The 13,425-nt window shown below is 42.0% G+C and overlaps 1 protein-coding gene across 1 annotated transcript in view; it reads right to left on the reverse strand.

Moving 5' to 3' along the window:
• GLUD1 (glutamate dehydrogenase 1) overlaps positions 1–13,425 on the reverse strand; it is a 42,656-nt gene that overhangs the window by 21,273 nt on the left and 7,958 nt on the right. The window contains exons 2-4 of the mRNA XM_056849925.1: positions 4,377–4,457; positions 3,558–3,613; positions 882–945 (exon numbers count right to left, since the gene is read on the reverse strand). Of these exons, the coding sequence (XP_056705903.1) occupies positions 882–945; positions 3,558–3,613; positions 4,377–4,457 (201 nt within the window). The remainder of the gene's footprint in view (positions 1–881; positions 946–3,557; positions 3,614–4,376; positions 4,458–13,425) is intronic.

A 13,425-nucleotide genomic window follows, 5' to 3' on the forward strand; every position in this document is an offset into this window, starting at 1 on the left:
GACTGCTATGAGGTGGAGCTTGAGATTTCCTTCCTCAGCTTCCTTTAATACTGGCACAGCTTTCAACAGAAGAAAAAACAAACACTAAGAGTCGCAAAACTGCCTTGAATATCAACCTGGCCCATTTTAGGAGGGCGATACTGTTAAATGTACAGAGCTCCAAACTATTGAGGAAGATTTCCAGGGCCACAGTCATGTGTAAACAAAGCAAGTTTGTTTTGGACATCAGGAAAGGGAGCAAAAAGCAGTTATCACAAGGCCACTATATAAACCAACGGTATATCCACATGATGAATGCATGTAATTCTTATCTTGGCAAAGCAAAAAAGTGTGTGTGTGTGTGTATAGATATAAATATATATCAGAATTGGCGAATATACAAAAAAAGTGATTTCCAGTGCAATCCTAAGATATACCCTAGACTAGAACTCATCTTTCAAAGGTTAACAACATCAGAGACAAATGGGGTTGCCAACTCCAGCACGGAAAATTCCTGGAGATTTGAGGGTGCTGCCCTAGGGAGAGAGCTCAACAGGGACCTGACGCTATAGAATATGCTCTCCAAAACTGCCATTTTCCCCAGAGGAACGGTTCTCTGCAAGCTGGAGATCAGTCCCAGGAGAACTTCAGGTCCTACCTTGGAGGATGGTAGCCCTAGTGGCAAATACGCCTCAGAATGACCTGCATAAGAAATTTGTTGGAATAATGAGATAGTAAAGCACTCCTGTACATGGAGAAAATAAACACAGTTGTGACGGTATGGTCCATGAGTTACCGAAAGCATGCCAAGCAACCACTACTTATTGGGAGTGGAAAGAACGGAGGATATATTTTACCATTTCTTGTAGAGTGATTGATACCACCATTGCCAAATTACATACCAATAAATCCCTTCTTTGCTAGTTCTATAGTAAACCGTCTTGTGATTTTTTCCAACTCATTATCCTGTGGGGGGAAAAAAGAAATCAGAGAAATTCCTCATAACTGTACCACAACCATTAATTTTCTATTATTCTTCTGCTGCTTTTATTCTCCTCATTGTTTGATTTGCTATACATTTTGGTTTTATTTGTTCATATTGCATGGTAATTGTTGCAAGCTGCCATGAGTGCCATATTGGTGGTTGAAAGGTAAGGGCATGTATTTCCTCAATGAACGTGTTCTAGTTTCGCGCATGTAGCAGAATGCACAACAAGCAGCAGCTTCGGTTATAAGTGTTCTATACTTAACGGGCAGGTACCTGGGCATTTTGTATCCTGCAAATGTCAGGATAACAAAAAATTAATCTGAGATAAAGAGCGTGTACAGATACAGATACAGACAGAAACAGAAGCCAACATGGTTTATTGTTCCTATGGAACAAGCCAAGCTTTCCTCTGCTGAATTAGGAAAAATTACATGATCACTATTTGGGGGATATTCACTACTCCAAGCCAAATTCCAATGGGTTGGATCCGGACAATAATATCCACTAATAGAAATTCCTAGCCTTCGCCCTCCTGCTGCAGCCCATGGGTCCCAGGACCAGCACAAATCAGAGAGGGAGAAAACAACAACAATCATCCCCCCATTTCTATTAGTGGAATGGTATTGTTGAGATCCAACCTGACATATCTTGGGTAGTAAAATGTTGAATAAAATCTGCTTGCAGTGGCAAAAAGGCAGCACTTCACAACTCCCAGAGCCTGTTACAAATATTTATGTCATATCTGGCCCTTGAAACAAATGAGTTTGCACCCCTGCCCTAGAGTGTTTACTTAAGGATTTAAATACATTTACCATATTGGTTACTGGAACATACGAGAGAATTTCAGAAGAAAATCAGCTTGTGTTTCATAGATTACAGCAAAGCTTTTGACTGTGTGGACCATGAAAAGCTATGGCTGGTTTTAAAGGAAATGGGTGTGCCCACTACATCTGATCGATTTAATGCGCAACCTGTACTCTGGACAAGAGGCCACAGTTACAACAGAATATGGAGAAACGGAATGGTTTCCAATTGGCAACTGTGTCAGACAAGGATGTATTTTATCTCCCTATCTCTTCAATCTATATGCAGAACCTATAATTAGGAAAGCAGGATTAGATTTAGATGAAGGTGGAGTGAAAATTGGAGGGAGGAACATTAATAATTTGAGATATGCCGATGACACTACATTGGCAGAAAATAGTGAAGATTTGAAACGACTACTGCTGAAAGTTAAAAGAAAGTGCCAAAGCAGGACTACAGCTGAACATCAAGAAAACAAAAGTAATGACTACAGGAGAATTACACAACTTTAAGGTTGACAATGAGGAAATTGAAATTGTTCAAGACTTTCTATTCCTTGGCTCCACCATCAACCAAAAGGGAGACTGCAGCCAAGAAATCAGAAGGAGATTGAGACTGGGAAAGGCAGCCATGAAGGAGCTAGAAAAGATTTTGAAGTGTAAGGATGTGTCACTGGCCACCAAGACTAGATTAATTCATGCCATTGTATTCCCTATTACTATGTATGGGTGTGAAAGCTGGACAGTGAAGAAAGCTGATAGGAAGAAAATAGATTCCTTTGAAATGTTGGAGGAGAGTGTTACAGTGTTACAGATACCATGGACTGCCAAAAAAACAAATCAGTGGGTTATAGATCAAATCAAGCCTGAACTGACCCTAGAAGCTAAAATGACTAAACTGAGGCTGTCGTATTTTGGTCACGTCATGAGACGACAAGAGTCACTGGAAAAGACAGTCATGCTAGGAAAAGTTGAGGGCAGCAGGAAAAGAGGAAGACCCAACAAAAGATGGATTGACTCAATAAAGGAAGCCACAGCCTTCAATTTGCAAGATCTGAGCAAGGCTGTCAAAGGTAGGACATTTTGGAGGACTTTCATTCATAGGGTCGCCATGAGTCGGAAGCGACTTGATGGCACTTAACACACACACACACACCGCTGAAACTGTGGATTAAATGCTGGTTTGCCCCCTCCTTCCTACGCTTCTGGGGACATCCCTCCCCAATGAGGCATCTAGGACACCCATCCAGACACGCCACTTTAGAAGTGTATTTTAATATGTGCTAAGTTTACATCTAGATCAGGGCTCCTCATGGTGCCTGTGGGCAACATGGTGCCCACCAGCAGTTCTCCTGGTGCCCGCAAAGTTTTTCTGAAAGTGGCCATGGCCACTGTAAGGCAGGGCCGATTTCCCCCTTTTCTTTTCTCCCCTTCCCTGGGCTTGCCTTTATTTCCTTCTATTCCCCTTCTGAAATTCTTTTGTTAAGTGAAGAGGGAGATATGGAATTTGGCTCCGTGCTTGTGTCAGCCCCGCTGAGTTTGGCTCCGCCTCCTGTGGAGCACCACATTTTGGGGTGGTGCTCACCACCCGCTCTCAGAATTCCTGACCCAGATGTTTGGAAACTGTAGGTTTTGAATAAGCTGCTGTTTAATTCCTCCGGGCCAACAATGCACAGAGTACAGATTACTGTTCTCTTCATACTGCCTCACTACCACAGAAAAGATTCTATAAATAACCAACCTTAACACACCAGTTAAAAGCAGAGCTCTATGAAATTTAGACTTACTGTATAATTCCTAGGATTGATCTTAACACCAGCCTTTGCACCACCAAATGGCACATCTGAAAACAAAATTTTAATCTTAAGTTTTGGAAAGTTTACAAGAGTGCCAAATCATAAAACAACAGAAGTTCCTGATCACAGAGGTAGAGTTGGTATGCCTACAGTTCATACGCATGTAAGTCCTGTGGCCACAATTGGGGGGCTGTGTTTGGGGTGGGGGGAGGCCAACATGTTTGATAATGAACTGGTGGCAGACAAGAGCCAGTATGCTCATACCTGCTCCCCCTCTATGTCCAGCATGAACCATGTGTATTTGGCTGCTGAAAACAAAATGTGACTTCAATCAGCTCTGAAAAACTGCTGGGTTTGAAATATGTTAGGACTTACTTAGATTCTGCATAAGTTTCAGAAATGCATGTAATTTCTGCTGCTTTGCCTTCCAGAAGGAAGAAAGGTTTTAAAGACCAGCTTCAGGAAGCAGCTCTTCATTGATCAAAACCAAAGTGTACCTAAATCGGCCCTTTTCAAAACTTGCCAATGAAGAACTTTTTGTTCCAAAAAAACCCTCTCCCCTTGATCACAACTGACTGATTCACTGATATGCGTCAATTTTTTTTCATCTGAAGCAGAAAACTGCTTCACTAAAAAATAAAAATAATAAAAAAAAGAAGCAGAGGAACAGAATTTTAATATTTTGTGTATGGTAAATTTAGTTCTGGACTCTGGAGAAGTAACCTTTTTATGGTTTTAACAAGTTTAATTTCAGATTCAGTTAGCAGCACTGACTGAATCAGCATGGGTAACTTTATAAGTATTACTTACCGACCACCGCACATTTATATGTCATCAAAGAAGCTAAGGCCTTCACTTCATCAACACTCACGTCTGTGCTGAAACGAATGCCTGTTAAGAGAAAAAGATGAAGATTTGCCACTGATGCATAGGTCTACCACGTAACTTACGCTTTTGTCTAGTAGTAGAATTAATCCTCAGAGCCTTAGAACAAGTTAATTATTTGAACAGGAAGCCCTGCAGAGTATCTCTTCTCTGGGCAGAGGTCCATGTAACTGATTTTTTCAAGCTTCTCTGGAGACAAAACAGGGCCCCCAGCTTGGTATGCACCACAGTAATCCCAGGACTAAATTCAAATACCCTTCCTTGATTAGTAGCAATTAGTAAGTATGGCAAGCACTTCACGAACACAATAGACCTAAGTACTTGTGCCAGCGGGCATTTCCACAATGCCCTCCCTGAAACTCCAGGTTTTGCAGTGTTACATAGGCACAGCAATCAGTCAACCCAAACCAGAGCACTGATGTGCCAGAGTGCCAAGTTTTAGGGTTGGGCTATTAAGTGGTTGGTCTCGAACATTCTACTTGAGGGTGCGTTATCTTGTAGAATCGACCTTATTTACAGCATGGTTTGGGGGAAAAGTCACTTTAAAAAGCTATGAAACAATCTTACAGGGATGAGGCAGTGACTGCAAGTTGCACTTACACTTGAGTATTTTGTAAAAAGTGAATTCAATCATTGATGGCCCATGTGGACTCCATATTTTTTTGAGCAACAGAGAAGTAATTTCTCAACAGTAACTCCTGGTCATCAATCCTAGTGACAGCATGCTGTTAAGTTGCAAGAACTTCAGCCTTTTGGTTGACAACAGCTCAAATTTACAGATCAAGCTGTTATTTTATTTTGAACAAGGGGAAGGGACAGAGCAGCAAGTCAGACTGCCCTCCACCAAGAGGGTAGGAAGTGGAGGAGACTGCAGCAATGCTTCAGCTGATGTAATATGGTTAAAATGCCATATGAGGGTATGTTATCCCAAGCCACAAAGTAAAATGGACTAATTCACATGACGGTAGAAGGCTGCCTTGCTAGCATGTGGTGGCAACAATTAACAATGAAGGCTTAGAAAGCATCATACATTTGTTATAGGCTGCCACAGTGGCTTTTGAACATTAAAAAGCACCCCAGATTGCTTGAAAAGCTCCAGTGGGATCAGATCCTCTCCAGATGAAGTAGCACCCCAGATTTAGGTGGATTTATCCTCTTCACTGGGAGAGGATATGATCCCATTGGAGCTTTTCCAGCAATTTCCTGATGGGTGGGCCCCCCTTTTGACAAGAGCATTCACACAGATGGCTACTTGTACTAGTTTGTAATGTCCATATTGTTGCTTCTACTGAACATAGTACAGGGGCCCAGGCACACACACACAACCTTCACTTCTTCAATTCAGAGATCAAGTAGGTCTCTCTTCCCTCGCCTTTTGTGAAACAGTGTTCACAAGCGACATGAACTCCCTCCCTTATTTCCAAACACCCAGATTGTCTAAAAGAAAGAAAAACTGGAACTTCAATCGAGATAAATGACTGAACATATCTATTCTTGGGTGCCTTTTCAGAGCATTCAAGCTTACAAAGGATGTTTGTCTAAATTAGGTTAAGTCCTGAGCAAGAATTGTCCCCATTGAACCATTTCCGGACATTCCAAGGACAGGAAAAAAAATTGATCACATGATTTTTTTTCCAGTTTTCCCTCCCCTCCTGATATAATTCAATACTTTATGCTACTATCAGGATGTTTTCCCCAAGATAACTACATGAAATTCAAGTGCATTAGAGTTTCCATAAGAGTTTCCCCACCCCCCTTTTTAATGCAAGTCACAGTAAGACAGTATTAGGAAGCAAGACATCCAAGTCTGCTGGATGTGGCTGTTACTCCTTTTCAAAATGTATTCCCTTGAGTTAAAGGCAGTCTGGCAATTCATGTGCTGAAACAGCAGTGCTTCAGCTTACATCCTCTCACCCATTTCTCTAGTCAAGCCAGCAACTGCTTGTGAGGAAAGATGAAAAGCTTTTGGATTGTCACACCCCAGAAACATACAAAAGCTATTATATAATAAAGTATGTTTCTTGACGGAAGCAACATTTCAGCCTTACTTAATGCAAAGAATGCCAGCTCTGAGCTACCGGGTAACTTTCTTAGGAATCCCCAAATCATTAACGGCTAAGGCAAGTGACAACTCGTCAATGACTGCCACAATACTCTTGTCTTACTCTTATAAAAGTGCCACCCCATGATCCACAAGGCAGCTTTTAGGATATTCCTTTGCACTTGGGATGCCTCTACAGAACTTTAAAAAGCAAAAGCAGCGACTCACTATTTCTTAACTGAGTACCCAAGTTGTCTGTATATACTTAATGCAACACCAATACTTTCCACTTAAGAGGTGATATGATAGCCATCTTCAAGTACTTGAAGGGCTGTCATAGAGAGGATGGTGGGGAGTTGTTTTCTGTTGCCCCAGAAGGTCAGACCAGAACCCACGGGTTGAAATTCAATCAAAAGAGTTTTCAGCTAAACATTAGGAAGAACTTTCTGACAGTTAGAGCGGTTCCTCAGTGGAACAGGTTTCCTTGGGAGGTGGTGGGCTCTCCTTTGGAGGTTTTTAAGCAGAGGCTAGATGGCCATCTGACAGCAATGCTGATTATGTCAACTTAGGAAAATCATGAGAGGGAGAGCAGGAAGGGCTGCATCAGTGTTTGGCTCTCAAGGCCCTTTCTTGCATTCCCAGAGTAATGCTGATCACCACTTTGGGGTCAGGAAGCAATTTTCCTCCAGGCCAGATTGGCCAAAGATCCTGGAGGATTTTTTTGCCCATCTTCTGGCTATGGAGTAGGGGTCACTGGGGTTCGAGGGATAGGCAGTTTTGATTTTCCTGCATTGTGCAGGGGGTTGGACTAGATGGATGACCCTGGTTGCTGAGTTGTAAGGGGAAATGTGCAGCCTGCACCCTTCCCCTTATATTTTTTCAACCAAAAGTGCTAGAGACTTATTTTAAAAACATTCGCTAGTGGTGGGAAAATGGCAGCCATGGGCACTGTGCCATAGAAGTTTGCACTCACAAAGTCTGAATTCTTCCTCTAGCCTCAGAGTCTTCTTCTAACTGCAGCAGTTCTTCCCTGGTTGAAGAGTCATTGTGCAGTGTGCTGGAGTTGATAAATGTGGAGTGCAATAAGAAATGCCCAACTCGGCTCATGTACAAGGCTAGTGCTCATATCCTTACAAACAGTTTATGACTAAACAATCAAGCCAGACATCAGGTACTACTGGATGGTACATAGGATGGTACGCCTGTTGCTAGTTTACCTCTATTTTATGTTTTCAGTGGAATCTCACAAGAACTACAAATGGCATTGTGGAACTGAGGCAACCTGCCATTAGAAAACAGTGAGAAGTAGTAACAGGGAAGTTTCACAACAAGGTTTGCTTTTCATTTTAAACTGTAGACAGTACTGCTATGGTTCTTTAAAATCCTTATACAAACTTTTTTTATTATAAAAGCCTTTTACAAAATGACTCACAGCCATGTCAAATACTTTCCACTAGAACAGGCAGAGAATCTTGTTTATTAAGCTGAGGGTTTTCTCTTCCCTGCCACACCCAAGAATGCAAGTTAACTTACTGTTGTTTATAGAGCCCCGCGTTTCTCTGAATCCAGCTGTGCATTCTATGTCCCTGGCCTCTTGGATCCACAGACCCACATGTATGGTAGTTCTTTGACACCACTTGGAGCTTTTGTTTGTTCTTTAAGGACAGACTGCTCCAGACCAGTCAGTCCTTCATCCCTTAAACATGGGTCTGCGTGCACGTGTGAGGAAGGCCAAGATCCCCACATACCCTTCCTCAGACCAACATGGTATTGCAAGTTTAACATGGCAGCTCCAGGGAGAGAGCTAACCCAAAAAGTCTTCGAAGCCAAGGCACAAACTGAAAGAGGTCTATTCTATACGTACACAGAGCTATTGGGGGAAACCTACAAGGTGAAACTACAGAACACAGAAGTGCAGAAGCATTTGTACAACCCTCAGACATCTCCCCTCCATATACAAGGGATCAGCCTTCCACTCTAGCAGATATCTAGGCTTGGCAAAAAGGCCACAGACGTTTGCTTCTTTGAGAGGAGGAGGAGAAGAGTTGGTTTTTATATGCCGACTTTCTCTACCACTTAAGGAAGACTCAAACCAAATTGCTATCTCACCTTCCCTTCCTTTCCCCACAACAGACACCCTGTGAGGTAGGTGGGGCTGAGAGAGCTCTAAGAGCTGGGACTAGCCGAAGGTCACCCAGCTGGCTTCATGTGTAGGAGTGGGGAAACCAACCCGGTTCACCAGATTAGTGTCCGTCGCTCATGTGGAAGAGTGGGGAATCAAACCTAGTTCTCCAGAGTCCACTACTCCAAACCACTGCTCTTAACCACTACATCATGCTGGCTCTTCTTCAGAATTCTTCAGAAGTAGGATAACCCCTTATGGACCAATCAAGAAGTGGGGTGTCCATTTGCAGCTCCCAAAGGAGGTTCTGACCAATAAACTATTTCCTCAGGATCCCAAAATGCTTTGCACGCAGACTTCTTTTTAGCCTGGGGGAAAGAATGGGAGTCAAGACTATAGGCAATTGTCCATTCACTCCCCACTGGGCCAAGAGGCCATTGTGGCAACCTGCAACATCTATACGCCAACTCTACCGCGGCCCCCCCCCCCGGGATGCTGAAGGGATGTTCTTATCTCTGTGTAATGCAGTTTGCGGATGGACTGCAACTCAACAAGACTTTCTGTCTAAAACAGTAGTAGAAAAGAGCAAGAGTCCAGTAGCACCTTAAAGACTAACAAAAATATTTTCTGGCAGGGTATGATATCACTTCTCACTTCTTCAGATATCTGAAGAAGTGAGCTGTGGCTCACGAAAGCTCATACCCTGCCAGAAAATATTTTTGTTAGTCTTTAAGATGCTACTGGACTCTTGCTCTTTTCTACTACTGCAGACAGACTTACACGGCTACCCACTGTGAATTTTCTAAAACAGATTCTTCTATAGCAAGTACAATACTGTAATTCAAGGCAGCCAGTTTTGGTAGCCTCTTGCTGCAAACACAAATAAGGAGTCTTGCAAGCACCTTACCGACTAACATCTTGTTAACCTTTAATGTGCTTTGAGATTCCTATTTTAGTTCAACGTGGTGGTTCTAACGATCTGTTTTCTCTTGCTGTGAAGTAAACTGTTACCTCTGTAATTCTCAGCAAACTTAAGGGAACGAGGTTGCAGGTTCCGTCTGTTGGTCCAAACTTAAAACTTACAGTACTTAAACTACTTTTGTACTGCTGTTCCATAGATATAAAACACAAGATACGGGGATTCCTCTCAGAAAAGAGAATTTTCTAAAAAAGAGAGAAGTGTTAGATAAGAGCCTAATCAGGTCAGCCCAATTGAGATGAGTAATTTCAAAGTCATTCAGTTTGTAAGTGGTGATGAATGACAATGTTGCAAACAAAACAAGTATTCTGGTTGCCACGGCAACGCTACAAACCAGACCATCTATTAAAGCCACCAAACCATAAAGCCTGGTGGGAAAAAAATCTGAGCATCGACAAAAGAATTCTTATTCTCCCTAAGCTTTTAAAACTTATCCAAAGCTTCGATACATATTTTCTCGTTTTTCAAATGACTGGAAAAACACTTCACAGTAAGTTGCAGGCGAGCCCAGGTTGTTCAATGCACACTTGATGTTATCCACCTTTTCTACAATAAAGATCACACAACCCTGTTATGTACCAGGCCTATGATTCATAAGACAGGGTGCATATGAGCATTTGGGAGGAAACTCCTGGGGTTTACAAGAGAATTTTAATACAGACAAGATGGTGTAAGACACAAAAGTAGATCTTTTCCAGAAGTTTCTGAAGGCACAAGAGTTGCTTTGCAGGGTCCCGATTCAAATCATGTGCACAGGTCAGCACATGGGGTGGGGGGATTTAATGCTTCCAACTATGCAGGTTGGCCAATCAAATCTAACACATACCCCAGCACAATGTTACTAGCTGCAAGAAAGAGACGGGAGGAGATAGGAACCCTCTCCTGCCACTTTTTAAAAACCATCTTTTTTTGGACATGGGAAGCAGTTAGAGTAATTTCAGCGCAAGCAAAATCTTATGAGCCATATTGCTTACATGAATTCTTATTACAATAGCTGTGATCTTTACGAGGTTATTCAAATGTGATGGTATATGCAAGATTGCCCTACACTGTCCCATCAATTACCTGGAGAGTTTTAACCAAATGCACACAACTGTTAGTTCTTGATGACAGACCAATCGCTGGTTTGTTCAGCTGTTTAGCACCAATTCAGACAACAGCTACAAGAGCTGAAACAAGCAATGCTTTTGCTAAGGAAAGTAAAGCATCCAACAAAGTTAACTTGCACGCCACCGTACCCTACTTGGAAACATTTAGTTCTCCAGGCAGCTGCTGATTCATATGATGAACAACAGCAGCTGTGGTTTCCTGTTAAGTGGTGCCTCTAGGCACACGCAGTCAGATGTGAGGGGGTTCCTGGGGAAGGCTCATCAGTGGATTTCCATATGTACTCAAGCATTATATAAAGCTGATTCATTCTTTCATTCCCTAAACTGCAGAGAATTTGCAATTCCTGTTCCTCATCTTTCATTCTCTTTTCTAGGAAGAGGCTAATTCCTACAAACTGAACACCGAGTTTCAGAGGAGCAACTTACAGGCTGAAATAACTGAATGAGGAAAAACATTACAACATTTGCCAAGATAATGGATACCTTATAGCCAAAAACTATTAAATGAGAACCAAAATCATCAAGTTCCGGTTTTCTTTGAAAGACCTGTAGCGTTTTCCAGGGGTTTTCATGAGTCTGTTGCAACTCGACACCAACCTTCACCTTTAGTATTTTCCAAAAGCAGGCACCCAAAAGAATAAACACTACACCTCCTGTGCTACATGCTTGCAACCTGCCATGAAAAACAGCACCCCAAACTGAAATCAAATAATTGATTTAGTTAAGCAGCCACGTGGAATTCCACTTCTACAGTGAAGGGCAAACATTTTTCAGTCTAGAAAACTGAGTTTAAAAAAAAAAAGGTTCTACAAGGTTCATTTTTCAAGGGTCAAATCAAATGCAGTATCATCAACACAAGCTCAAGTTTCACCCCAAAAGTAGGAAAGGCTTTGAACATTTCAATTCCAATGATCAGAACACATTAAATAAAACATTATCAAAGGCTTTCACAGTCAGAGTTCATTGGTTCTTGTAGGTTATCCGGGCTGTGTAACCGTGGTCTTGGTATTTTCTTTCCTGACGTTTTGCCAGCAGCTGTGGCAGGCATCTTCAGAGGAGTTAACACAGAGGAGAGACACTGTCCTTCAGTGTTACTCCTCTGAAGATGCCTGCCACAGCTGCTGGCAAAACGTCAGGAAAGAAAATACCAAGACCACGGTTACACAGCCCGGATAACCTACAAGAAACATTAAATAAAGTTCTTTATTCAAGGTAGACACCCATTTCTTCATCTTTAAAAAAAATTAACTACTCTAACCCTGGACTGGCACACAGTTGTGGCCATCGCACTCTTGACTACAGTAAACACTGAATCCACTGTTGTAACACGGTGATCAGAGCGCTATCTCCTTTGCCTGATCAACACCAGATGTTAACAGCAGCACGGTTAGGAACCATAGATAAAATGGTCTTTTTCCTATACATGTTTCCCCTCAATATCTGTTCAGAGGAATTTGGGCACACAGACCACTATTATCCTTTCCCCAGAAATGACAACTGCGTGGTTCTTGCAAACAGCCTAGTTGAACCTATAAGGAGTGGTGCAGTAAAGAGTGGCGGACTCTAAACTAGGTTTGATTCTCCACTCCTCCACACGAGCGGCGGACTCTAATCCGGAGAACCACACACATACACAAGGAGTAAACTCATGCAAGACTACATACAGGGACTACTTCACAAAAAAGTATTTGTGCTTTTAAATAACCCTGCATTCAAAGTAGCCAATACAGCCCTTGGCAAGTACCCTCACCACACCCTGGAGCTAAAAAATGTACTGTAAGGCTGCTTCATGCCACTCGCCCCAAAAATTCATCCCCATACCAGAAAAGCCACATATAACATGATAAATAGCAGTGTGCTTTTTAAAAAACATTCCAGCTCATGTACTTGGTGTTGGGAAGAGCTAAAGAACCAGACTGGTGTAGTGTTAAGGTGTCAGACTAGGATCTGGGAGACCCGGGTTTGAGCCCCTATTCTGCCATGGCAGCTTGGGCCAGTCCCACACACTCAGCCTAACCTACTTCTCAGGGCTTTTGTGAGGGTAAAATGGAGGAGAGAACAATGTAAGTGGCGCTGGTTTCCAATTAGGGAGAAGGTGGAATATAAACAAAGTAAATTAATTAACTGTAAACCACAAAGTCCTCAGTTCAAATCTTCAATGTACTCTTTGCCTCAGAACCCCTTACCAGCAATATTGTTTTTAACACAGCCTACCTTAACCGGCTGTCAAAACAATGATCAAGAATGTATTTAAAGTACTTTGAGTGCCCAGAAGGTGCTTCACAAATGGTAAGATAAGATAATGCTTAAGATAAGAGCCTTATCTTAGAGCATTTGCTTTGCATGCAGAAGCATCTACAGTTCAACATTTCTGTGCCTTAAGGCTGGGGAAATCCACTACTTGTTGGAAATACAGTATGGGCCACACTTTAAATTATATAGTAATACTGACAGAATGCAAACATGCTGGGGAATGAAGTAAGAATTCACAAACCATGATCTGATGAACAATTTAATGAATGTAAAGCCTTAAAAACACCCACTACTTTGACCTTTTGCCTTTAATCTTAGGAGTATTAAATACTCATCCTGGTAAACAGCAGGCCTTATCTTTCAGCTTAGTAGCTGTTCCATCCTAGATTAATGATTTATTTCAGCTATTCTGAATGCAAACAGGCAAAGTCAAATTTTATTTACTACGTCTGCATTTACTTAAAGCTCAA

This window comes from Euleptes europaea, chromosome 5 (assembly GCF_029931775.1).
Source record: "Euleptes europaea isolate rEulEur1 chromosome 5, rEulEur1.hap1, whole genome shotgun sequence".
Classification (NCBI taxonomy): domain Eukaryota; kingdom Metazoa; phylum Chordata; class Lepidosauria; order Squamata; family Sphaerodactylidae; genus Euleptes; species Euleptes europaea.